Genomic DNA, 25,861 nt, shown 5'->3' on the forward strand with positions numbered 1-25,861 from the left:
ATAATAAATATATGTTTTTTATCAGGCTACTGCATAGAGCATAAATGTACACTTGGGTATCTGATATGGCTATACCATTCAATTATATTTCACCTTTCATCTCTTTAGGAAATAAATAAGTGCTACCTATTATAGGTTACTAACTTACTGTTTCATTTTGAATTTATTTGGTTTAAAGGATTTGATAAAAGAGCCCTATCCAACTGACATACAACATTTATATGAAAAAATGTTTTTCATTGTCCCCCAGCAGCTGTAAAATATCAATGCAGATACAATATTCAACCCTTAGGCGATCTAGTGCTGTTCTTCTGTAGGGTTTAAAGAGGAGCAGTGCCCTTTGATTGCAAAGTCAGTGTCCTATGATTTCAAAGTGCTATAATGCATAGAATGGCATCATTTAGAATGTCTCATTAGGAATGTTCAGTGCTGGAGAAGAAGCCAAATCTAACCAGCCTGAAAAAAATGAAAAAATTTAAATTATTAAAACATAAGGGGTAGGAGGGAATAAAGGGGGACTGAGGCTGACTGGTGGGGAGATGGAGTAAAGGTATCAATTTAACTATTATTGTCTTGGCACCCAACCTTCCTAATATTTGTTGGCCAAATTAATGGCATTTTTGAAATGGACGCCCATTGCATTCTGCAGCCTATTCATTTGAATGGGCTAACCAACACACAAGACATTGGAGATAATGGTAGTGCATGCTTTTCTTTTGTAAATACAGCAAACAGCAAACCACAGCACTTTTCTGCTGCATTTTGCATTGCAGCGTGTTGGTAAGGTGAGTTTGGGTTGTTATTAAGAATAAAAATGGAGAGAACTGATAACTTATCTTAGGTTTGTTTGGAGAATCAATTGGTAAGTTCCCTCTTAATTTTTTTTTTACTGTGATAACACTACAAGAATATGGGAACTCAAGATTCTGAGGATACAAAAGTACTATCAGGAGTAAAGCCTAACAAAGGCCATAACCCAGTTCCTGATTTTACAACCTAAGGCCTATCACAAACTTATGAAGTGAGAAGAATAATAAGAACATTGGCTCCTGCAATTCAGAACCGAAGAATGTATAGCTCCTCATGCTGTAGACAAAATTGGAAGGCTTCAGGAAGCTTAAATAATGGCTACACTGCATAAAGTAGTAGCCTTATGGCTTAATTACTCTGTTTGATTTAAACTTGGCACCACTGAACAAAACATTAGGGAATAAGCAATGGGTGATTAATGAGTTACTGGTGATCTCAGCCATCCACTCATGTGTTTAAACAACAACTTGAGCTATGGATTCTATAAAAAAATGTTTTTAAACATTGTAAATCTAAAGAGATAAGCACTTTAAAACTATACCTGCCAACTCGAAAAAGAAAACAAAGTATTTAATTTATAAGAAAAACAAGAAAGTTTTACACATTATGTAAAAGTATATTTATACCTAAAACTTTTTAGTGTTGGATAGAGTAGGGAAAGATTGGAACTTTCTGCCAAATAAAAAAGGCAGGACAGGACAGGGGATAAAATAAACTAATATACAGCAATATATAGATATAAAAAAGTAGAGAGAATGTATGTAGGAAGTAGGAGAATGCTAGAACCTCTGTTAGTATTCTATTGTTGTTTGTTTACCTGTAGCAGATTTTCCTCCCCTTCCTACTTGGTCAACAGTGGTCTCACCTGAACAGTAAGTGAGGGGACATCTCTCTAAAAGAGCCTGATGGAGCAGTAAATCCTGATAAGAGTCCCCCTATTCTATTCAAAACTAAACAAAAAGCTTGGATATGCATACAATTTAGGTTGCTTTCTAGGCAGCTATAATTATTTTTGAGAATTTATGAGCATGTAAACATGAGTGTTACTGGCACAGAGCATGCTCATTCACCCGTCTTGTTTAGCCAGATGTTTCCCAGCATCTACACAGAGCAAACAAAACTTGACTTATGCTGTAAATAGTGCATAAAAAGTTAACTTTAATAAATTTGAGTTTTGCTTTTATTTTTTTTTTTTAGTATGGAGTTTACAGGAGTCATTCTGCAAAAGTCAAAAAAAATATAACTGTTTTCCAAAAAATATATACATTTTAAAGAGTCTGTGGCTGCAACCAAGATCAATAGCAGCTGTGAAGGGCCACATTTACCAATTGGCCCTTCACCAAAAACCATTTTTTTTGTACAATCAGTAGGAATAGTAGAAAAACACCCTATGTAAGAGACAATCTTAGTGGTGGGTGTTACTAAGGATGCCAAAAATCGTGTGCCAACGGGCTCCAATGTTGTAATTCTGGCCCTGTGCCTGCACATGTGCGGTATTACAGAAAATGCTGGAAATCCCACAAAATAAAAACTTTACCTAACTTTGCTTTGGCAGTGAAAGACTAGTCTATGATTCTATGATTGTTTTGATGATAGAGTAGAAGTAATATATGATTTTGTTTCAAAAAGTTTTCTTGTCCTTTAAATAGTGGTAAAACATACACTTTGTGTGTTGTGATGTGTTAGAAAACTGCAAGATGCACACTGCTCCATTTATTGCTAGTTACATGTTTTTAAGAATGCTTTGACTGTCTCAGGCAGTTAGTTTCTAGTTTCATCTCACTCTTTGAAAAATGTAGCAGGAGATCTTCCAAAGCTGTAGAAGCTTTCCAGAAAAGCAGAATGCCTACAGCCACTGCAATCTTATAAGAACTCATCAGGGAAATCACACCATAAAATATTACATATGGGTAATTTATATATGAAGGTAGTAAATGCTTCTTCCTCTATAACTAAACTGCATGGGTTAAAAAGAAAACGTTATTTCCATGGTAGTAAAGGATTTAAAACCCCCTGTAGCAATCGTTTGGAAAAAATCCAGAGTGTGTTAATGATTGAAACCATAACCTACAAGTCATGTAACAGATCTAGCTTTCACGTTGCTGCTTTACATTTCTCAATGGTGCATTGACAGTGTGCATTTATATGTCTACCCACTGCTATTTCACACTCCCCAGGCCAGACAGGGATAACATTCACCTTCAGTTTGACAAGTATGTGAAAATGTTATTACATCATGTCAAACTTTGAGCAGCTATTTTAGTAGGTGGAAATATCTTCATCACTGGAAATTTTTAATTTTTATTTCTGCTAGGTGACAGCGAGTGTTTCTGCAATAAAAAGCAATATGTACAATAACAGAATCATTGTGTACCTTAGAATAAATAAGCTATGACTTTTTAATGCACTGCTTTAAATTGATTTTTCAACCCTAAGTAATAAAAGCAGTATTAAAGGAATGCCAAAGCATATATATGTATATCTATATATCTATCTATATATCTATCTATCTATATATATTTATATACTTAAAGCACTTTTGGAACTATTTGAAGACATGGGTCATTTTTTGTTATTTTGGTGTTAGTTAATGAGTGACCCATTGGCCATGCACAACTGGAGTCAAACAGTATGACAACTGTTTTCCTATCTTATGTGATGTCATTCTGACCTGCAGATCATTCATGCGTGGATTTTAAACAAAAAAGAAGATAAGTGTCACAACCTTGTGCTATTTCACATTTACTTGCCATTTTAGTTTGGTCATTTTATTACAATATACACATTCACATGATACAAATGAGACATTCAAATGAAACATTTGTATGTCATATGCTGCTAGCAAGAATTCCTTTATGAGACTGATCTGTCTTTATTGACACATCATTATTACCTTGTCATTTTAAAATTCATAAACAATTTTAATATTCATATGCATAACGGTACTTTTTTTAAAGTAGTGAATCTGACATTAAGTGAAGCATTCTCTGATTCTCCATCAAAGAATGTTTCAGTGATTATCAGATTCAATACTTTTTATAAAGGACCCTAAAGACTTTGAAAATCCCAATTCTAAGAATTTTAATTTTTCATATTTATGTACAGATAAAATATATATAAGATAAAATATTATTTACAATATACCAGTAGGAAAATTTTAGTAACAGTTTATCAGCGAGATTTGTTTTTATAATAGTTACCTTTGACAAAATTAGAGCTTCATGCAGATTGGCTTAAGAACATTAAAAAATGAACATTAGCCATGACAGGCGGAATAGATTACCTGGGATGGTGGGATCATTCTGGCTGGGATGTAGGATTGCTGCACATCTATGATATTGGAGTCAATCTTGCTGTTGCTACTGGTTGAAGTGCTACCTTCTGCTTCCAGGTGAAATGCACTACCCTCAAATGAAGCACTGCAAGGGTAGAAATGCCATAGCAATGCTGGCAACACATGTAAATACATCCAAATAATAATGTTAGCCATTCCTTGCTTGCATCCAGTTTTTTTTCCCTGTAGTCCAAATAACAAGTACAGTTCTCTGATACACACCCTCCTTACTGGTGTGCAGCTTCCAATAATTAAACTTGGGATTTTACTTTCCAGATGTGAAGCAAAGGAGGATGTCCACTGGCTAGCTACGTCGTTCTTCGCTTACAGAAAAAAAAATCTCATTCTCTGGATTTGCCAGTCGCTGTGTTTTCCCCTGGAGACTACAGTAAAAAATCTAAATAAGGGCAGTGTGATCTAAGCTTTCATGTACCAGTAGGCGAGCTCCACAAGCCCCCGAGCCACCTTATTATCTGAGTGTCAGGATACAGGATACAGGCTGTACAGCTGTGCCTTACTCACTAACTTCCTTCAGTACAATCAAGTTTACCTTCAATTTTAGACCCTCCCTCTGGAAGAACAGAGCTGCAGCCTACTACTTGATTTCAGGGAAAATGATTGCACTGTTACAGAGCTAAATGAAGCCATATCATTGACTCCATGCTGTCTTATTTGTGATAACAAAGTGTCAGATAATATAGACTGGCAGCCTGTCACTCACACATACTAGTTGTAAAAGACAGATTACATGGCATTTGTGTAGTCTGTAACACGCAGGACATTTGACGTACACATACCTCACTTAGAAAATGCATGACTAAAGTATGGGATGTGTAACTTATAGATAAGTAGAGCTCCAATAAATATAAATAAAAAAGAAAGGTAGGTTACATTGTCCTCATTGCTGTCCTAAAGTCTAGCTAAGGTACAAAATAGCTCAGTGCTTTCAGTTCCTGCTATTTCCTTATTAGAATTAGTTGCTGCAAATGGCAGTCCCAAAGACTTTTACAGCTGGGAATTCTATTACAGTTTTTTCTTAAGACAGCTAATTCATTTATAAAAATAGATGGAATGAGAAGTAGAAAGTACACCGATAACAAGTACTGTTATAATGGTACTGCTGTGTTCTTGGTGCAGTTTTTTGAGGTACAGAGCTTGGATGAGAGAGCAAGGATGATAGTATAGTTACCACATCATACTTTCTTTCTACATTTCTTTCTAGAAGTAGTTCATGATGCTCTCTTTCAAAGATTTTTTTAATACATGCAAGGCTGAAGTTTTTCATACTCAACATAGGCCATAGCCTAGGGCATCCAGTTGTGATAAACAGCATCCCCACACATTGGGTTGCTGACAATCAATAACACCTCTGTATTGCAGAATACCCTGTTTGCCAGTGCAATCCAATTGGGTCCTCAACTACAACAAATAACATTTTCCCTACTCACCTAGTCACCTGCAATTAACCTAGTCACCTAGTCAATGTCTCTTCTTTTACCCCAGCCTCTTCATGTTTCCTTTTTACATGGGAAAACTATTGTGGTTTGTAATCCATTGAGGTCTTGTGGAACCCTGCTATAATTACAATAGTTACAAATCACAGCAATTAGTTTGCTGGTCAGTGGGAAGAATGTCATCAATGTGAACATCCTTTTGTTTTACCCTAAGATCCCATTCATGTCCATGCATTTCTGCAATTTCAACTATGCGTTATGGCTTAATCCATACATGTGTTAGGTATGTTAGAGTAAAACAACACTATCAGAAACCAACAGCACAGTGTGGAAACATCCCCCATAGATAAAGTAAACATACAAGTTAAAAATCCAAGTCATTTCTATGCAAAAATATGATAAAAGCCTAAGAACTATAAGTATAATTACTAATCATGTAGCCAAAATCAACAGTACCTTTTCAAACACAGCATGATAGTAAAGGTTTGGGTAAAAAAAAACAGGATTTAAGCTCATACTTTGCCCTGAGGAAGCAACCCCCCTAAGGTATACAGCATTGTGTATATACTCAAATATAAGCCAATATAAATATAAACTACCTACTCTTATCTAAAAAAACAACAAAATAAACCTAGGGCACAAAAAGCTAAATAGCAAACAATTATGTAATATATGTGAATATATGTAAAATATGTAATAGACTTTCATGGGCATTTCAACAAGACCTTAAAAAGGACCTGTCATGTTTCCTCTAATGCACTGCATTACAACCTAAAGTGGAACTAAACCTACAAGTAAACAGATGTGAGGCAGTTTCTTCTTTGCAATAAAACAAACATATCTGCTTGTTCACAGTTATTTAAGCAAACTCAACTCTCCCCACCCAGGTGCCAGCATTGTACATTGGCCATCATCCACCATCTTGATTGGCCAGGATGGAGAAACAACTGCAACACTGCACAGGAGTTTCAATAATTTCAGCTAGTTATGCTGGGATTGCCCACATGCACAGCTCAGTGTACAATATGAGAAGATTGCAAACAGGCAGATAAGTTGGTTTTATTGCAGAAAGACATAACCTACTCCTTCTTAAATAAAGACCCTGCCTGTTCACATTAAGTATATGAACATCTCCTGTTAGGTAATCAAACCTTACATGGAGTCACACCATATAAATTGTGTTGTAAAGTGACAGGGTGAACAGTACTACAACAACTGATGTTCACACCAAATAAACCTAATAGCAAGGTATTAAATTCAAAATGATCATAAAAATAAAAATGAGGATCAATTAACAACAACAACTACAATTTACACATCCTATTTAGCAGAATATTGAGGCAACAAAACTTGTTCTTTTGGGCGTGTATTATCCTGTAAAATATCCATTGCCTAAATGTTACTTCTTCATTTCAGAAATGTGAACTTCTATTTACAAAGGGGGTTCTGTTTTCTCCTTAAAGAAATGCTTTGTAAGCCACCAGAAACAAGGCACGTAGTGTACAGAGTCAGACTGCATTGCCCAAGGCTGACCATTGCTTTTCACTGTATAATCATACATGGAATGTATCCTTTATGTCATTTTTTTCATCAATTACATGTAAATTACAAATGCATTTTTTAAAATTTCAGATTTCATATTGCAAAATGCACATAATCATTTCTAAAATATAGCAAGTTTCACAACAATGTCCTGTACTATAGTATCTACATTGTATTTCCTACAGCATATCAAATCATCCAGTTTTTGCATATCAAAATCATATAAATATATTCTGGGATATCCACAAAAATCTTTTCGTAAGTAAAAAAATATTGTAAAGTAGGGAATTATAAGCTTTGCAATGTAATGCAATTCTTGCAATAGCTAAGCAAGTGTCATTGCAGTATTTATTATTGTACAGTAACACATTACAAGCTGTGCACTCACCCGAATCATTTATTGTTTCAAATACTATTACATTTATCATAAAGCACTTGTGGTTCAATGTTCTCAGGTTCCCCACCTTTTCCAGATGGCAGAATGGCACAGGTACAGGGAACAGAATGCTGTGCTCTGGGGACCCTCATGTATATTTGCTCAGAGCCACATTTTGTCTTAAATCATCTCTGTCCAAAATGTTTTACAAATATACTGTTTACTGCCATTTGTCATGAGACAAGGTGTCTCAAAACTCACTTTTACTATAAGGGGGGTCTCTTATTGACTGCATAACTTGGTCTTCTATAAAAGCTCAACATCCCAAAATAATGGCTTTATGCAATGGACTGGAATGTATTACCACTGGAATTGGTGCTAACACCTAATAAGTAGCATAGTTGTGTTACCCATGCCAGTATAAAGCGTGGAAATCCAGTGCCAATGTAAGTTTGTTTTTTGTTTTATCTTCTAATAGCTATTGTCACTGAGCAAATCCCAAATTTTACAGTTTTCAGAGAGCACAGGGATTTCATCTCACTCTCTGTTGTACCTCTGGAGGTCAAAGTGAAATGAAATCTCAACCTGAGCAGAGAGAAAAATTAAACTGAGAGGGGTTCAACCCTTCCTTGCACCCAAAAAACAAACACCATTGCTGCACACTGCTAATAACTGTGTGGTTCACCATTCACTGCAAAATGAAAAACAAAAATTTACTAAAAAGTGGTACAAGCATTTAAAATGTGCAATTACATGGCTTATTGCTGTTTGGCAGCAGATAGTTGTCTGACTTGAGTATAATAAAATTCAGGGCAGTATCAGCAGAACGTATTGGGCAAACAATATATATATATATATTTATTTACAGTTAGAATTGGACTTTACCACTATAAACAGACTTTATTTCTTCTTCTGCATTCTTTGTTGATGAGAGTTTTTCCTAATGTTATCCTGTTTTTCTAGACCAGTGGCCTCTACTATTGTTTCCTTTTCTAATCATAGGAAATAATGAATTCATTGCTTAGAAATGTTCTGTAAAATAAACATCATAGTCTGTATGTATCAGAAATTGTGTACAGACAATTGGTACTCGAGCCATAAAACAAATATTAACAATGTGAAGAAGGCATTATACATCAGAAGAGGTATGGTCGTTGTGGTCATAACAGAAACTTTGTGTTAAAAGAACCCACCATTTCTTTATTTAGGGTGCTCAGCCTTGTTGAACATCTATTTTGATTTTGTTGACGCATTGTTATGACTTAAGATGAGAATAAGGAAATGCAGAACAATAGAAATTAGAGCTATGCCAAATGGCAATTGTATTACTGGGAAAACTTAGCTTGAGGCTAAATGATGCTCTACTTCCCAATTGCTGTCAGAAAAAGCATGTGAGAACTATACGTATAGGGATATTGTAGTGTGGTTAACATTTTTCTGGCGTTAAGCTTTCAGTTTTTGTTTTAGCTTCAGAAACATTGAAAAATTGTACAGCAGTCGATCCTGAATGTTGTTTTTGAAGAACAAAAAGATCCATTACATAAGCAAAAAGAATAAAGAATAGGAACAACAATAATTATAGATTGTTGTATGGTGGTTGTCCTTTAAGATCCATGGCTTTCTTCTTCTACGTTACGATAAATGTATGAAAAAAAGCTAAACTCTCATAGCAACATCATCAAATTTCATGGTTTAAAAGCAGAAATTACTGAGTAGCTGATTTCTGTGAAACACAAATCCAACTTCTGCTAGAGAAGAAACCACAGAACACAAAAATAGTCATCATATTTAACAAACCAACTAATAAAAGCCTGTACATTTTACAAATTGGCCCAGATTTAAGCATTTTTCCAAAGGGGGTTTAAATAATGTTGTGTATAAAGAGCTACAGCCACCTATTTAGTCAAACTAAAGGCCAAGAGATTTTAAAAGCACACAGTGAACACATCAGTTTCTGTATTTTTCCAATAAAGACACTGTAGTTTAAATTTATTATATTATATTGACATTAGTAAAAGATTCATTTTGCTTGAATTTTCTATAGTTTGGTTTGAGGTCCATTTTGCCTAAAAAACACATAAATGTAAAAAAAATGAACAAATGCAAATCCTGTATTTAACTTGCTAACTAATTGGATGGCAAGTTAAATATCAGTTGGCAGGGATGGAAGTGACCACTAGCTAATGGATTGCTGCCCAGTGATTACAGAATTATAATTACCTAATCTCCAGCAATTGCATGTCTGTGAACTTCTGCACCAGCACATTCACTTGGTCTTCCTATGTTTCTGGATTTTGAGCTGTCTTTATTTAACAACCAGCCAATATTTGCCAACCTTAGTTGTACACAATAAACTACCATACTAAAGAACATTTTTTCTGCTAAAAAAGAAATGAAAAATTATTATTTACTTGTCCCTTTACCACTCTTTCAGATGCCACCATCAAGTGAGACAAACAGTGCTAATGTAGAACTGTTTACATACAGGGGATTACCGTATATATCAATTAGTCTCTTGGATGCTATTTTTAGGTTAATTTTTCCTAGGATATCCCTTCATACGGCACAACCAATGATTTGATGACCAGGCCATTGTGAATATACATTTACATAACAATATACATTTACATAACAACCAGCTAAAAAATTTTTTTGCCAACTGTGTTTTTGGCAGTATCTTGTTTTTTTTGTTTTTTTGGAACTATACCAATTATCCTATCAACCTGAATCCAAACAGTGATGCCAGTAATGATGATTATATCTTTCAGCCTAAAGTTTTTGATCCAGATGCCCTTTTCAATGGGCCACTCTATACCAAACTAGTTGGGATAACTCAATACAGTAACTAAAATTTATTATATTAACGTTTCCATTACTTTGGTATAGTTGCTGAATATAGGAAAATGTTGTTGATCATCAGAAATTCTATGTCACTTCCTGTAAGCCTAACAGCAAGCAGAACCCTAACTTTTCATTGTAAATGACCATGAGCTTTCATAAATAAAGGTAACCTAAGGCAGACTTAATTGACTTCCATTCTGCATGACAGCCATCGCTCCCCCATGGACATAGTGAAGGTGTGAACGGATATAGCCACCTAGGAGCAATAAGTGTATTACAAGGTAGGAAAAAAAAGGAAATTGTTCCAGCCACATTATTTGCAGACTATTAAGATGAAATATATATATTTTTTTGCTTTAATGTATTAAAAATATACCGGGGTCAATTTAATAGGCAATGAATCTAACATTCACTGAAATATTCCCTGGTTAAGAATCAATTACTGCCATAGAAAAAATGGACCAGAAATATTCTCCACCCGAGTGTCAGAATCACTGCTTTTTGATACTTTTACATTACTTTCTCTTGCAACTATCCCAATAAAATATTATGTCCAGTAGTTATTGACAACACCTCATATTTTTTATCCATCCACGCCCAGAAAATACGCCCCCAGGGAAAACTTTGGTTCAGGGAGGATAGTAGACTAATACCAAACCTAAAAACACTATAAAAGCTGATCAAATTTTATAAAAGAAGGAAAAAGGTGAATGCGGGTGCGGCAATAAACTGATCAATACAAACATTTTCCAGCCACTCATCCAACTAGTCTGTCTGAAAAATCAAATTAAACTGCTTCTAAAACTAGATGAAAAATAAAAGTTTTGGCTGCATACTTTACCAAGAAGCCACACATAAAAATTATTTATTTTATTTTAGTTTTTTTATAAAGTAGGGTACAGTAAAAATGACTGTGGGGTTCCTTTGTCAGTATATGACTATGCTGAGAATATGGTTCCCCATTTTCTGGGCAAGATATTTGGGCTTGGTTTTATATATTCTTGCCTTTTGTCCCCATTCTTCACCCCACTCTATATTAAACAAAACTGAAAGCTTTGTCAGATGTTGGGCTCTAATTTACCAAATTAAAACTGTAAGAATTAAATATACTGTATTTTTTTCAATATAAATGAAATCATCACATTTCTTAGAATAAAAATGACTGCTTTTTATAAATAATCCATGTATTAAAAGTTGTTAATGCTATTTTAGACTGGTACTGTGCATGAGATGCATAAATATGAGCAACTAGATGTGCGTGGGCTGTGCAAATAGATATTAAATATGTAAGTCATAAACACAGTAGTGCACATGCATTTCTGTTTCTGGCATAAGCAAAGTCATGTTCTTAAAAATTATTTCCAGATGTAGAAGATGTTGGTGCCTTGTAATTTCTTCACAGAGGGTCTTCGTGATCAAAGCAAATTCCCTCATGAAGCTTGCATCACTTCCCTATACTTAATTCCATTCTTACTATTCATGTACCTAAATAAAAGTCTAATGGTACATATTGGTAAATTACATCTCCAGACCTTTGTACTAAAATTTTTTTGGAAATTTAGTTAAATGAATGAAAATATATTATATTGTAGTTTACTAGTCTTTTGGTGTGGCTGCATTAGTTTCCTTTATCCAAGCTTTTTTTCTGGCAGTAACACACTGCCAGTCCTAGGGTGCCAGTATTTACTAAGGTTTATTTAAAAAAAGAACAGATATTACCATGTAATTCCTTGTGGTTGGCACCTTGCCAGCTTGTGGCCCCCATCACATCACTGATTCTTAGACAAACCAGAGTTTTAACATTTTACAGCAGGCAACAGCATGTAGTCCTAAACTGCCTGTTGCTGTCCCTATCTATTGATATAAACTACCACCAGTGAGATGATACATGTGTCTAACTAGTGGAAGCAGTTCAAGGGAATGAAAAATGATTTATTTTAGTCTTTGGATCTGGGAAGTGTGGGTGACATCACCATGTTCCTTGGGCACAAATCTAGCAAGAAAATAATCTTAGAAAAGAATGTGTTCTGGCTGGATTGTCAAGCTATCCCAGCAGGCAATGGTTACTCCAGCCCATTAAACTCACCCAGTTTAACATAATGCCATCAGTTGGAGACTACTGTGATATCAGTGAATGATGATGTATGTATGAAGGTGTTTTAACAAGGACAGCACATACCTTGAAGTTCCTTATCCAAGTTATAGTATATCTATAGTAGTCAAATTTATCTGTTTCTTGTTCTCTTAATGTTCAAGATGTTTGTAACTTGTCCAAGCCCTTTATACTACCCAAATTTTGTTTGTTATGTATGTGGAGTGCCATTGAGATATTTTGGATCTATTGATGCTTTGTTCTACTGCAGGTGCTACGCTTTATTTGTGAAGCAAACAGAAGAAATCACAAGGAGGTAAAGACACCAAGATGTTTCTATAATAGCTTTAATTAATTGCTTTCCTTATTAGATTTATCTATGTGTGTGACAGAACTGAGGATAAGAAAGAACCACAATCACAAGTTTTTTTTCTGGACTCTAGAAGACATTCCTTAGTTTTATTCCATTTAGACACCCATTATGATTTTGGCTTTTATATCTTCCTTCATCTGAGTAATCTTGTACTTAAAACATGGATCTGCAGAAGCTCTTTAGGAGAAACAAAGGGACTACAGTCAATGGTTCTATTAAGATTTATGCAACAGCAGCAGCTGTGCTTTACGCTAATCCTATTCCTAAGGACTAGTGCATGTGTGTGGTGCTGCAGATGCTACAGATCAACACCATTTCATTTTTTGCATTTATATATGCCTTAGCCGTCCTTAATGTGATAGTGAAATTAATTATGGAGAAGGAGCAAATCAGCGTTCTTCATTAGGTTCAATGTAATTTTTAAAATATACTTTATATATTTACAGTTCAACTGCAAGTTAGATACCCCCTGCTTTCCCCTTGTATCACCCACTGCAGATTTATTTTTTAAAAGACTTCTGTATATTATTTTTCCAGAGACCAATTAGACAGGTTATGGATTCCCAGTGTCCTCTTTCTCTTCTCCCTATGGTGGCATTTGGTGGATCTTCAACCTGCAGAAAATTTGACATTCTGGCAGTGACATGAGTGCTTTCTAAGCATGCTCTGCAGCATTTACCTGGCGCACCCCCAGCATAATTTACTGTGGGTGCAAAAATTTGTTAGAAGTGACAGAATGAAGGTGATTATTGCAGCAAATTCTGATTTTTTTTTAACTATTGTTGTGTATTTTCTGAATAAGTGCACACAATTATTTTCATACTATGGTCATATACACATTGGAACACTAGAGGGTTACGCCATAGGTTAGGCTAGTTGCAGATTCCAATAAACATACTAATATATTTTTGGAATATGCCAGGATTGTGGAACACATGTGCCCATGTGTACCATTGTTTAATTATTTATGACAAAGCCTCTGTGTAAAAGCATATGCAAAGTATTATGGTCTCCTGGACCCCTAATTCCTTTCTTCACTCATCCCAGCTAGACTTAACACTGACTACAGATCCTACAGCTCTAAGCACTTGCAGTTGCAAAATTTACAACATATAAAGATGATCTAATGACTATAAAAATCACTTTCTGTTACGGAGCTTGAAGCTGGCTCTACTAAATGTTAGTTATACTCTGATTAAAGTGTAATGCTCCCTATCCTCTCCTCAGCAGCACAAGTTTGCTACTAAAATAATTTGTGCATGTTTAATGAAAAGATGGTGGCCGGCACTGAAATTGAATGTGAAGACTTATTTCAAGTCAGAAAGACACAATGCAGGTAACCAAGTAATGCAAACATACCTTTGCTGTTCTGCAATCTTTAAACAATGATGAATGTCTAAATTCATCCTTTGAGTAATGCTTTTTAAAAGACAAGTGAAATGAACCATTACTCTTTCTTGTGTGTTTGCCAAAAACAGTGATAATCAAATTATTCTACCACTTTAATGTGTGTTTTTTTACTGATATGCTGGTTTTTTTGGTTGGTTATGCTTTACAGATATGAACATGTACATACAATAAATTAAGACCAGCAAGCCATCATAGTTTATTTTTTTCATTTTGCCTTTTCTCCTATATTTAAAGTGTAGATTACAGTCACATAAACATCATAAAATGATAGTCATCTGTAGATAATACAAGTAATACTTAATACCGTAGATTGTTGAGAATACAATTTTTTCCAAATTTGAATTTCAATGGTTTTGCTGTTTGTAAAACACAATTATTAAAATGTTTAAACTTTGAATTAAAGAATTCAGTTAAAGTTTGCCATTCAGAAATGGTGGTAGAAAACCAGTTGATTTTCCAACTGGTAGCATATTAAGTTCAGTGCAATTTTCAAGTTATACCTTTATAGAAAAACCTTCTGTGTTTAAACCCACTTGTAATAGTAAGGAGCAGCTCGTTTGCTTCATCTGTGGGAACTTAATTTAGTAGAAATATATTGTGAAAATGTATGGTTGCATTTAAACAGCAGCACTTTATATTGTAATTGGGAGTATGGAATCTCATACCAAAAAAAGCTGGGTTACTATTTTCTGTGTATATATAAAAGTACCGTATATATGCTTCAACACTGAAAAAATAAATAATATAGTATGCTTCCATGACAATGAGTTCAGGAAACAGTTTGGCTTTTCTAACATGACATTTTAACAGTATCTGCTGACTTGTTGGCTAGCTCTTTTTAATTGGAATTCAATACTGAGCTGTGTGAACTAGAGATAGAGAGGTGATGTGTTTCACCTCTGACTCATTTAGCTGCGTGTGTTCTGAACAGAGCTAAAAGCAGCGGAATAAATAAAACACCTGCAGTCACTAGACTCTTGGATAGGGTTGGCATTGCTCCATTTTTATAAGCACTGAAAATGCAGAAGCTCCAGTAGTTTAGTTCTAGGATTTGTTCCAAAGAAAACGCTCCAGCTTTAAGCAGAGTTAAAAATTCCAGCTTGAGCTACAGAACTGTTCGAACACCATCCATTCTGCTCTAAAATTTACTGCTTCCACTCAAAAATGCTTTAGAGCTTCCCCAATGTTCTACAACTGCCAAAAAGGTACATGAGGTTTTCTTAATTCTTTTAAAAGTCTAAATGGTAGATGCAAAAGTAAAGGTTATCCCTGGGAAAATATGGTACTCACTGCCTTGTAACAAATTTAATTTTAGAAAGTTTTACTTCAATAGAGTTTAAATCAAATAAACTAAATTGTTTAAAAGTCAAACTACCTTTATGGGCTTTTTGAGCCCTGGCTAAAATAGACATGACAACTGAAAAAGCCTCCTAACATTATTTGAAGCATCATTTGGGTTAAAGAAGTGAATATTGTTTGTTTTTTCTTCATGAAGGGTGGGATTAGAATCATACCTAAGCATGGCTAGGGATGATTGTTACTGACTTTAAACTTTTTCCAGTTTCCTGACAAGTTCTTACGCTATTCCTTCTATATTCTCGATACCCTCTCTATTTATTTATTGTCTCAGAAATTTTAGGGGGTTTGCCTTGCTACAGGTTGAGTGCTACTCACTTAATGCCCTTTAAGGCAAGGTGGCAATACTTAAATCTGCAGATTAGCTTTAGGAACCTTTTGTGCAGATATTTTAGTTAGCAAAATGCTAATGTTGTAAGATTATGAAAGAAATTCATTTGAATGGGGTTTATTTTACCCTACTTCACTTTAAGCTTCAACTATGCAACTCTGTGCAAAATAAAAATGATTATGTATTGATCAAACTAGGAGATCTGTTATTTTTCCACCTCTTTTAACAGCCCAAGCTATCCATCAATACTGACTATGGAAAAGAAATGACTTATTAAGGGAGTTTCCAATCTTCAATTATCCAACCACTTGAAAAGCAAATTTCTGTTTTTATTTATTTCATTTGCACATGACTCGATCTTCAAGCGAATGCAGTGAAAATGTATTGAGTGAAGATTCCTCACTCCTTTGGTGAATTAACCTCTCAGTCTCAGCTGCTGAAAGGTTAGAACAGCTGTCAGTCAACCAGCAGGGAACATTGACTGTAGCAGATTAGATGAAAGGGCAGCTGCTTGTAGTTTATACAGGAGCGAGATCATATAGCTGTAGAAATTAGATGGTGGTTGCCTTATTAAAGAAGGCCTCAGAGAGCAGAAACAGGCAGGAAAAAGGTTTATTTATTAAAAATTTACTCACGGGAAATTTGGAATTAAAAAAACCCTAATGTACATTTACAAGCGATCAAGGGAACTGTTTTTACAACTTTATTATATCGGTTTAAATACACTTTTTATATGGCAATATTATATGGTAAGTCTGTAACCGCAGGGTCAGTTTTATTAAAGAAGTTTAGTTAAGATTTATTAGTGAAGTTTATTACAATATTGTTCTAATTACTAAGAATTAGCACACTGCAAGGGATATGTAAATAAAATTGTTAAAAATAAATGTTGCAAAGAATACCCATTATGTATAAGAAAGATGATTTTGTTCTTGTAAATGATTAAATGGCGGAAGTCAGCAAAGCTTCAATTTATTCACTTAGCTAAGTAAGTTATTCTTTGCAGAGTAATCAATTACTTCGCTAAGTGAACAGCTTTAACTTCTTTAGTCAATCTATGTTAAGGAATATTGATGGTAAAGTGGATCTATCACCAAATGTTTTCTTTATATAAAAGGGTTATCTTCCTTTTTAAGTAAAGTTAAATGATTTCCTTTTTTTTTTTTGTTTCTTTAACACACCATTGAAAAAAAAAAAAAAAAAAAAAAAAAAGGAGGAGGAAGCGCCTCTACTTCTGTCTTTACCGCCACAACGGTAAAGCCTGAATGGGTTTGCAGAGCCTCCTATAATACATGACGTAGGTATTCGAGGAGGCTCTGCAATCCTATTCAGTCTTTATCACTTCTGGCTGCTTCTTCTCTTCATGCCTGAGATCTGACATGCGCAGAAGGGGCTCCTGCAATGGGAAAAAAATGCTGATTTCTTTTTTCCCATGTACAGCAGGCTATGTCACCTATTCTTGCGCCTGCGCAATGCAAGATCCAGTAACGTAGCCAGAAGAAGAAGGACAAAGATGGCAGCGCCTGGTGTGGAGGATGGTGAATAAAAGGATGGAGGAAAGCTCTGGAGGGATCAAGGGCTCTGCGGAAGCAAAAGTAAGTGGGATTTATTTTTAGTTTAGTTCTGCGTTAACTGTGCTATAAATTCAGAAATTACACCCGAGACCAAAAGGGAGGTTTCTACCTTTTATCATCCACAAGTTCTTCAATATAATTTAATGCCACATTTATACCTTATTCATCTCTGCAGGGTAAAAACCTACATATGACATACCTTTATTTTGTATGTATAGACAAGACTTCTTACTTGAACCCCTAAAGTTATATCTGTGGACAATAGGCAGGAATCTAAAGCTATAAATTAAACTGCAGCTGACTAATCCTTGAGAAGTACAAGTCCCCCTGACATCTGGCAGTCTGTCTCATTGTCTAAATCTGATCTCTGAATGTGATTTTATATGCAAGCCTATTGGCAGAGTGTGTTGCTTGTCCAATATCCAGTTACTACTGAGCTTATTTTGTTTTTGTAGATGTATTCCTCTGGCTTTCTGGGTCAAATCCAAATTGTTCAAATAAATCATCTGACCGTTTCTCACTGAGCCAAAAAATGTAAATTCTTAGCTAAAGAAAGTGTGAGAAAACAGTTAGCAATAACATATTAAACTCAACAAATCACAAATGAAGATCAAGAGATGAAGTGGGTTGAAAGAATGGTATGTAACCAATAATGAAGCAGCAGCTTTCCATAGGTCAAGCCTTTATGTGAATATAGTAATATACATGCACAATGATTTGGTCTAAAATAGCTAAGCTTCAGTTTTTTTGTGAGTGTCAGGTGGCCATATGTTACAAAATCTTACCCTACAACAACTATATCAAACTGTAGACATTTCAGGAATGTTTATAGGTTCAATAAAACTCAATAATCTCTGTCAATCAAACTTTGTTCTGTGGACATGCTGTGACAAGAAATGACAGAAGGAAAGGGGAGAAGAGATGACCATCTGCTAATGTGGAAGTTTGCAGAAATCCTTAACATTGCCCACAGAGATATTTGCATGATGAAGCATCCCACTGTCCGCCCTGTTCACCTACTCAAACTGGGAGTTTTCCATTTTCAAATCATGATATAAAGACTGCAAAGAATTTTTGGCATAAAACTAAAGTGCTAACAGATTGGGAATCCATACTGACGTGCTTCTCCCATGTCCTGATGCTGCTTGTATTATGGCACCATATTAACAGTAGGGGTGGTAAATCTATGTATAAGTGAGATTTACTGGACAGTGGACAGCAAGGGAAGAGAAATAATGTTGCCCCTGCCCATTGACATTCTATTGCCAGAAGAAAAAAAAAGTAGTTATCCCTGAAAATGGCTTCCTGCAAAAGTAACATTGCTATGCATAAAACTTTTATGGGTACAATAACAGAAGGCAAAATTAGGAAGTGATGAACATTATGTTTTTACATAGTTCTGTTTTCTCTTCTTCAGTTAGGAAAAAAAGCTTCCTGAATGTCTTTCTGACAGCATCATTGTGTGTTTCCATCATCTTTGGCACACTGATGCATTCAAAAAGTCCCAGTAAAAGATTTTGCTATCTCACACCCACATCCTGCTTTACTGCTAAGGTTTACTGGAGGCCAATCTAACAAAGAAACTCCAGTTTATTACAATGTGTATTGGAAAACAGACTTCAGCAGTCCCTAGTACTAGTACAACCCCATTTCAGAAAGCCCATTAAAACATTTTCTCCAAGCCAATAGATTCAGGATATTGAAGGGTCTCATTAACTGTTAATGTGATAAACAATAGAAGCTAATTTCCAAACTTCTATTTAGTATATGGACAGTTATACAGGCTCCACTTCTGTACTGAAATTTGTACACTGATTTTACTGCGCTCTGTAAGCTTTGCATGGTGTGAACTAAAAAATGCAACCAATCATATGAAGCACATTTACTGAGCTGCCTCCCTGGTGTCCCTGGCATCTTCAAGACAAGCCATCTTTATCCCTGTAACAATTTCCCACCAAAGTACGGAACCAAGGTACATTGCAGAGTGCTACTGGACACACACGAGTGTGGAAAAAAGCATGAAGAATGAGCTGCAATCCAAGGGAAGGAGGCCATGAATCAATGACTGCAGAGTGAGACATTTTTGGAGCTTTGTACAAAATCTAATTTTTTTCATGTTGAAATAAAGCAATTATATATACTTTCTGTACGCTTGCACATTTTATTTAGACAAACACTTCATTTTTCAAGTCTCACTACTTTATTTTCTGTAGGTGTTTGTATCTTCACGTATCTCTAAATCTGTGCTATGCAGGACCTATAGTGTATGTATAGGCAATGTGTTGTTTTTGGATTAGGCAAGAAAAAGGTAAGACCTTCTGTGGAGTTTTTCTGCATAAAGTGAGAACATTTTGCATTTTGTTTAGATTAGAGCGTTTTAAACCTTCCTATACTCTATTCAATGCATTCTTATTTAAATGTTCCTACACTTTAATATACTGGAACAATATTTCTAAAATTGCATACTGTGTTGTCTACAGTTACTGTAACTTGCATAGTACATGACCTGTAGTGCCAAACATTACCATACTGTAGCCATATAGCTAGTGGTCCTGTTTGTTTCAATCAAGCCATGCAAGAAAATATAAATGCACAAGCATAGTGAAGAGCTGTGGTACTATTAGTCTCAGCATAGTCAATGTAATTACACTACAAATCATCACAACTGTCTCTGTAGCTGTCTCTACCTACCAGGAAGGGAGGGTTTCTCAAAAATCTACACTCGGGCCTCTGGATCTGTAGCCAATGATAGAGCCCATCTAATTTCCTTGATGATGGATTACCAGCTTCATCTAAATCTTTTTCTCTCCAGCCTAACTACCTGGCTTGCCCTGGTTTTCATTGGATTTAATTTCTTCTTTATATTTTGGTGGCTCGGCATCACACATGGGCCTAGAAATACAGCCTAGAAATGTCTGGGAATGCTAAATCTGGTAAATATTTAAAAGGAATCCAGATTGCCAAATAAATGTAAAGAAAGTCAACTGCAATATTTGCAGCACATACCAAATATAGAAAGAACATAAACTCAAAACAATTTTGCTATTTCCCAGCTAACAGAGAGAGTCTGCTATTGTACATCATCCCTCTTATTAAAAAGAAGACTAAATATTTAAATGCATAAAATGTTTTCTGTGGGTTGGAAAAAATTTACTCTGGATAAACATGATTTAGATTAATCAGCAGGAGATCTCCTTAATAAAAATTACACAGATGATTGTTGGCTAATTGCATTTGTGTTTTCAAAGACAAAGGCTTTCTTTTCTTTTTGTGTAAAATATTAATAAAACTTATGAGAAAACTTGTATTTGCAATCATTTACACATATTTACTTGGTAATAAGTTCAGCATGTGCCCCATTTAATAAATGAATATCTCTTAGGAAATATATACAGAACTGAAACAGCGCACCTTAGTGGCCAATTTAATTAAATGCAGCATAGGAGCAGAAAATGAGAATAAATGTTTTGCTTTGGGTACTGTTTCAGATGTCTGTAAAATTTATGTAGCATCTGTAGCTAGAATACAAGGTTTACCAACTTAATAACTGAGATGCTCTTGAGGGAAAGCACAAAGTCATAAAGGGTTAAAAAACTGACATGGTTGACCCTTTTATTTGGAACACACTTTAATTTATTTGAAATACACTTTAAATTATAGAAAGCTGTAGTACAACTTGCTATGTCTGTTGTATGTATGTACACGACTCCCCCTATTCGAATTTTAGTTTTTAGGTGTATTTCCTTCATGAAGATATTCATGTTTCATTTATCAAAAAATAGTTTCAGTCCCTGATCCCTCTTGTGGCAAAAAAGCAAAATTCCATCACAATATTTTTAAACATAACATCTGTTACACAATGTGTGCAATCATGAAATTGAAATAAAACCTTTTAAATGTAGCATTCAATCAAAAATTACTAAAACAATAACAAACCACTAACCCCCCTCCCCAGTCAGTGCTGTCTCTCATTCAAGTGTTATTAATCCCTGCTGCTGGGTGAAAAGGCTGACAATTATCAGAACACTAACTTGAAATTAGTTATTGGCTCACATAAGCATGTGCTTTGTTAAATATATGCCATAGGTTTGGATGTGAAGAACAAACTCACTTAGACTGTTCTTGGATGTCCCTGACACCTGCATATTTTACTGCTACTAAGACCAGTTGAGCTTCTCTCCTTACATTAAATATATTCCACTACACCTACTAGCCTGTTACATTCCTGCATGTGCTGCTCTGGTTCTCTGGTTTGCAATGAATGCCATTTTCTACACACTGATGTATCCAATGCACTGTGCAGCTGAATGATGCAGCTACTCCTAACCATGACTGGTTACCCGCACACATCTTAGGTGAATGTTGAGGAGATTAATTGTTGTATGGTGATAGAGATAATGAAACAACTGTACAAAGCTTGTTTTAGTATGTACTGAAGAAGTTCTTTAGCATATTATTATTATAGGCAAGCAGCTCATTTGTTTTTTTCAAACAGGGATCCCTTAGGAGTATAATAACTCCCCCCACTAAAGCTTTACATAGCTTTGAAAAAAACCTGACCTGACCTACTAAGTGTATAAGGTAACATTTATGGCCGCACCTTATGGTGATTGCAAGTACCTGTGTTAGACCTTAGTAATTCATCCTCAGAGAGTTTTGTAAGTTCGATCTTGCGGCGAATCGGGTCTTTCTTGCTTACCGAACATTTAGGCGAACATTTTTTGTAACTCCCACTATTTCTGGCAAGAATTGCAGCTGGGAGCAAATCATTTGCTTCCAGGATGTACAGCAAGGCACAGCAGCCCAATCAGGAGAGATCTGAGCACAGGCATTTATACAGGGAAGGATGGAGAGGTTAGTCGCTCCATCTTGTGTTCTGTGTGAAGGATAGAAGCAGGGAATTGTGGATTGTGACAGGGACAGGAGCCTTCTGTATATCTGTATATATACAGATATTGCAGTTTTTGATGCTACCTGTTCCTGTGTACCAAAGAATCTAGTTTGCTACAGTAAAAGTTTTGTCCTACTATATAAAAATACAGATATTTCAGTGTTTGATACTTCTTGCTATTTACCAAAGAAGGCCGTTTGGTAAAAAAAATTCTGTCCTACTATAAAAAAATACAGATATTTNTTCCTACTATATAAAAAATACAGATATTTCAGTGCTTGATACCTCTTGCTATTTACCAAAGAAGACCGTTTGGTAAAAAAAAAATTCTGTCCTACTATAAAAAAAATACAGATATTTCAATGTTTGATACCTCTTGCTATTTACCAAAGAAGACCGTTTCGTAAAAAAAAAAATCTATCCTACTATATATAAAAATACAGATATTTCAGTGTTTGATACTGCTTGCTATTTACCAAAGAAGACCATTTGGTAAAAAAAACAAAAAAAACTGTCCTATTATATAAAAAATACAGATATTTCAGTCTTTGATACCTCTTGCTATTTACCAAAAAAGACAGTTTGGTACGGAAATATTTCTGTTCTACTATAAAAAAAAATAAAGATATTTCAGTGTTTGATACCTGTTCCTATTTATCAAAGAAACCGTTTGGTACAGGTGCATTTTTGCCCAAATAAGTAAAAGATAAGCAGTAGACACAGGGGAATGCATGGCGTTGGGCGATCGGACACATCTGGCAGGGGGCATACTCTGCGGGAGTCCACTAGTGTAGGACAGCAGCAGCAGCAAACTGTTGGAGGCAGCAGCACAACTTTTGAAACAGGTCTGAGATGTGTGCAGAGCACAGATACGCTGGTAGATGTATTGAGAGGGTGGAATACAATCATACAGCCACGTCATGTGGAGAGTATTGTGGACTGGGTCTCAGGGCCTCAAATGCAGCAGGCTCTTCTTCTGCAGCAGCAGCAGCAGCAGCAGCAGCAGCAACCAGCACAGCCGTAACAGGAGCAAAGACGTCAAGTTAGCGTAGCTAATGTGCCTGTACCTCCCGATAACTTTGCCTTGTTGTTTGGCGAACAGCCTGAGGATCTGACAGTGCGAATTGGAGAGTGTGGTCAGCATGCTGAATAACAATGATGGGTACGTAGCAATCTGTATCCTCTGCCACAGGCACATCCCCACCACAAACCAAAGTGGGAGCAGTAATTGTGTTCTCATGAAGGAGGTGCAACCGTGTCATCCTCTCTTCTTCCACTTACATTGACTCCTTCTCCACCTCCAACTGTCATTACTACTACGTCTAAGGAGGTTGGTGCCAGCCAGACTTCTAGCGGCGATGAAGTATCAGCTAGTGTCTGAAAGGATCTGCAGGTTCCTTGGCTCTATTCCTCTCAGATCTCTCACCATCCCAGTGTCTCTCAGTGCATCAAAACAGGCGCGCCCGGGAAGAATCACTCAACGACGCATACACTTGTATGGTATCAAGCAATCTTCAACTTTATTGTAACAAACATCTAGTTTTTATAACATAACAAAATATCACTGCGCATGCTCATTTACCACAGTAGAGAAATAATAGTATCCTTGTTCTAATACAAAACTGCTTTGCTACATTGTTTCAGACACGTACAAGACATCTTGTTATTCATTAATTGTCAGCAATATCTGAATTTAGCAGATGTCAGCAAGGACACTTGTTTGGCAGAACAATAACAAGGAATACGTCTATCTCTTATAACTAAAAACTAGAATGGAAAACAAAATGGAGTGTCTCAGACCCTTTCAGTGCCCACAGGTTTTGTGGCGTCAGACGACGTTTGTCGCTGCAAGATGGGTACACCAGTGACCACTCATCAGGCAATGGGCCCAACCAACAAAAGAGTCATTGTACTAAATTCACATCTAGCCAAACTTTTGGCCTTGCAGCTACTGCCGTACAGCATTGTGGACTCTGCTCCCTTTCGTGGCCTGTGCTGAGCGGTGGTGGAATATACCAAGCAGGCATTACTTCTCTCGCACAGCTGTTCCCGGTTTACATGCACATGTAATGGAAAACCTCTCCCGGGCATTGGCATTCTCGGTGTCTAGTGAGTGGGACGCTACCTGTCCTTCACTAGTCACTGGGTGACCTTGCATAGCTCAGTGGGCGGTAGTCTTCAAGAGGCATTACAGCACCTGCAGGGTACCTCCGCCGAGGGGTGTGGTGGGGCCACCCCAGTCCTCTCTTTTCTCCTCCTCCTGCATTCCCTCTATCGTCAACCCCTCTCTTTTCAACACTCCTCCTGAAAGGCCAGCAGCGGAAGGCACTGTGGTTAAACGGGCATGCCACTACGGCTCCCTCAAGCACACGCGTTGCCAGGCAGTGCTGAAACTGGTGTCCTTGGAGGAGAAAAGTCACACCGCCAGAGGCTGACGCCCTCCCGGCTCACAACAGGCAACGTAGTGTGGGACAACTAGACCAACCTTGTGACCGCGCTGCGCATGGGCCGGATATTACATGTGCCCTGTTTTGCGCACGTACTGAACCTGGTGGTGCAGAAGTTCCTCTGCACGTACCCAAGACTGCAGGACTTACTGAGACAGGCTCCCTCCATCTGCAGCTATGTACGTTGATCACCTACTGCCGCCGTGGCGCTTAGCAAGATCCAGCGCCAACAGAAGCTGCCACTGCAAAGACTCATTTGTGACTCCCTGCACATGCTTCAGCGTCTGTGTGAGCAACCGCTATCCTTGGTCGGCATGGTGCATTGAGGCAACAGGGGCCTTGGTACAGCCACACAACTGAGCTATTTACCAGTGACCAGGGGCTGCAGATGGAGATGCTGTGCAAGGTACCGACCCCCTTTGAGCACGCCACAAACGTTGTGAGTGAGAGTGTTCAGGCTGGAACAATGTCATACCCATCATCATTCTGCTTAATAATACCCTTTGTGGCCTGATGGAAAGTGGCGAGGGGAAGAAATGGGGGAAGAGGATGGGGGTGACATTACACTCCATAGCGCACAGCCAGCATCAGGACCAACAAGAAGGGACACTGGCCAGCATTAGGATTTTCATGAGGAGGAAGAGGAGGAAGATGATTATAATGATGATGATGATGATGATGATGATGAGGGAGACCATGTTGGAGCTGCTGGATAGGACCCGTCTAACCCGTGCTGTTACTTGAAGAGGAGGAGGTGAGTGATGAGGAGGAAGATGTTTTGGTGCCTACTGAGGGACAGGAGGAGGATGAGCCCAGGGAACCCCTCTTTCATATGTGTCCACATGTTGTGATGCCTAAGGAGGGACCCCTGCATTTGCAGCATCAAAAACCGGGATGATTACTGGCAGGCCACCCTTTTGGATCACCGCTACAAAGACAAAATGTCACAGTTTCTACCCAACCTGGTGAAAGCAAAAGAAAAGGTGACCCGCTTGAGCAGAATACTTTGTGACCAGCTGTGTGAGGAGTT

The 25,861-nt window shown here is 36.7% G+C and overlaps 1 protein-coding gene across 1 annotated transcript in view; it reads right to left on the bottom strand.

Annotated features, from left to right (window-relative positions):
- Window positions 1–4,648, bottom strand: part of LAMA4 (laminin subunit alpha 4) — a 60,970-nt gene extending 56,322 nt beyond the window's left edge. Inside the window, exon 1 of the mRNA XM_072408777.1 lies at window positions 4,094–4,648. Within this exon, the coding sequence (XP_072264878.1) occupies window positions 4,094–4,300 (207 nt within the window). The 5' untranslated portion in view covers window positions 4,301–4,648. The remainder of the gene's footprint in view (window positions 1–4,093) is intronic.
- Between the last annotated feature and the right edge of the window lie 21,213 nt (window positions 4,649–25,861).

Source organism: Pyxicephalus adspersus, chromosome 4 (assembly GCF_032062135.1).
Source record: "Pyxicephalus adspersus chromosome 4, UCB_Pads_2.0, whole genome shotgun sequence".
Classification (NCBI taxonomy): Eukaryota; Metazoa; Chordata; class Amphibia; order Anura; family Pyxicephalidae; genus Pyxicephalus; species Pyxicephalus adspersus.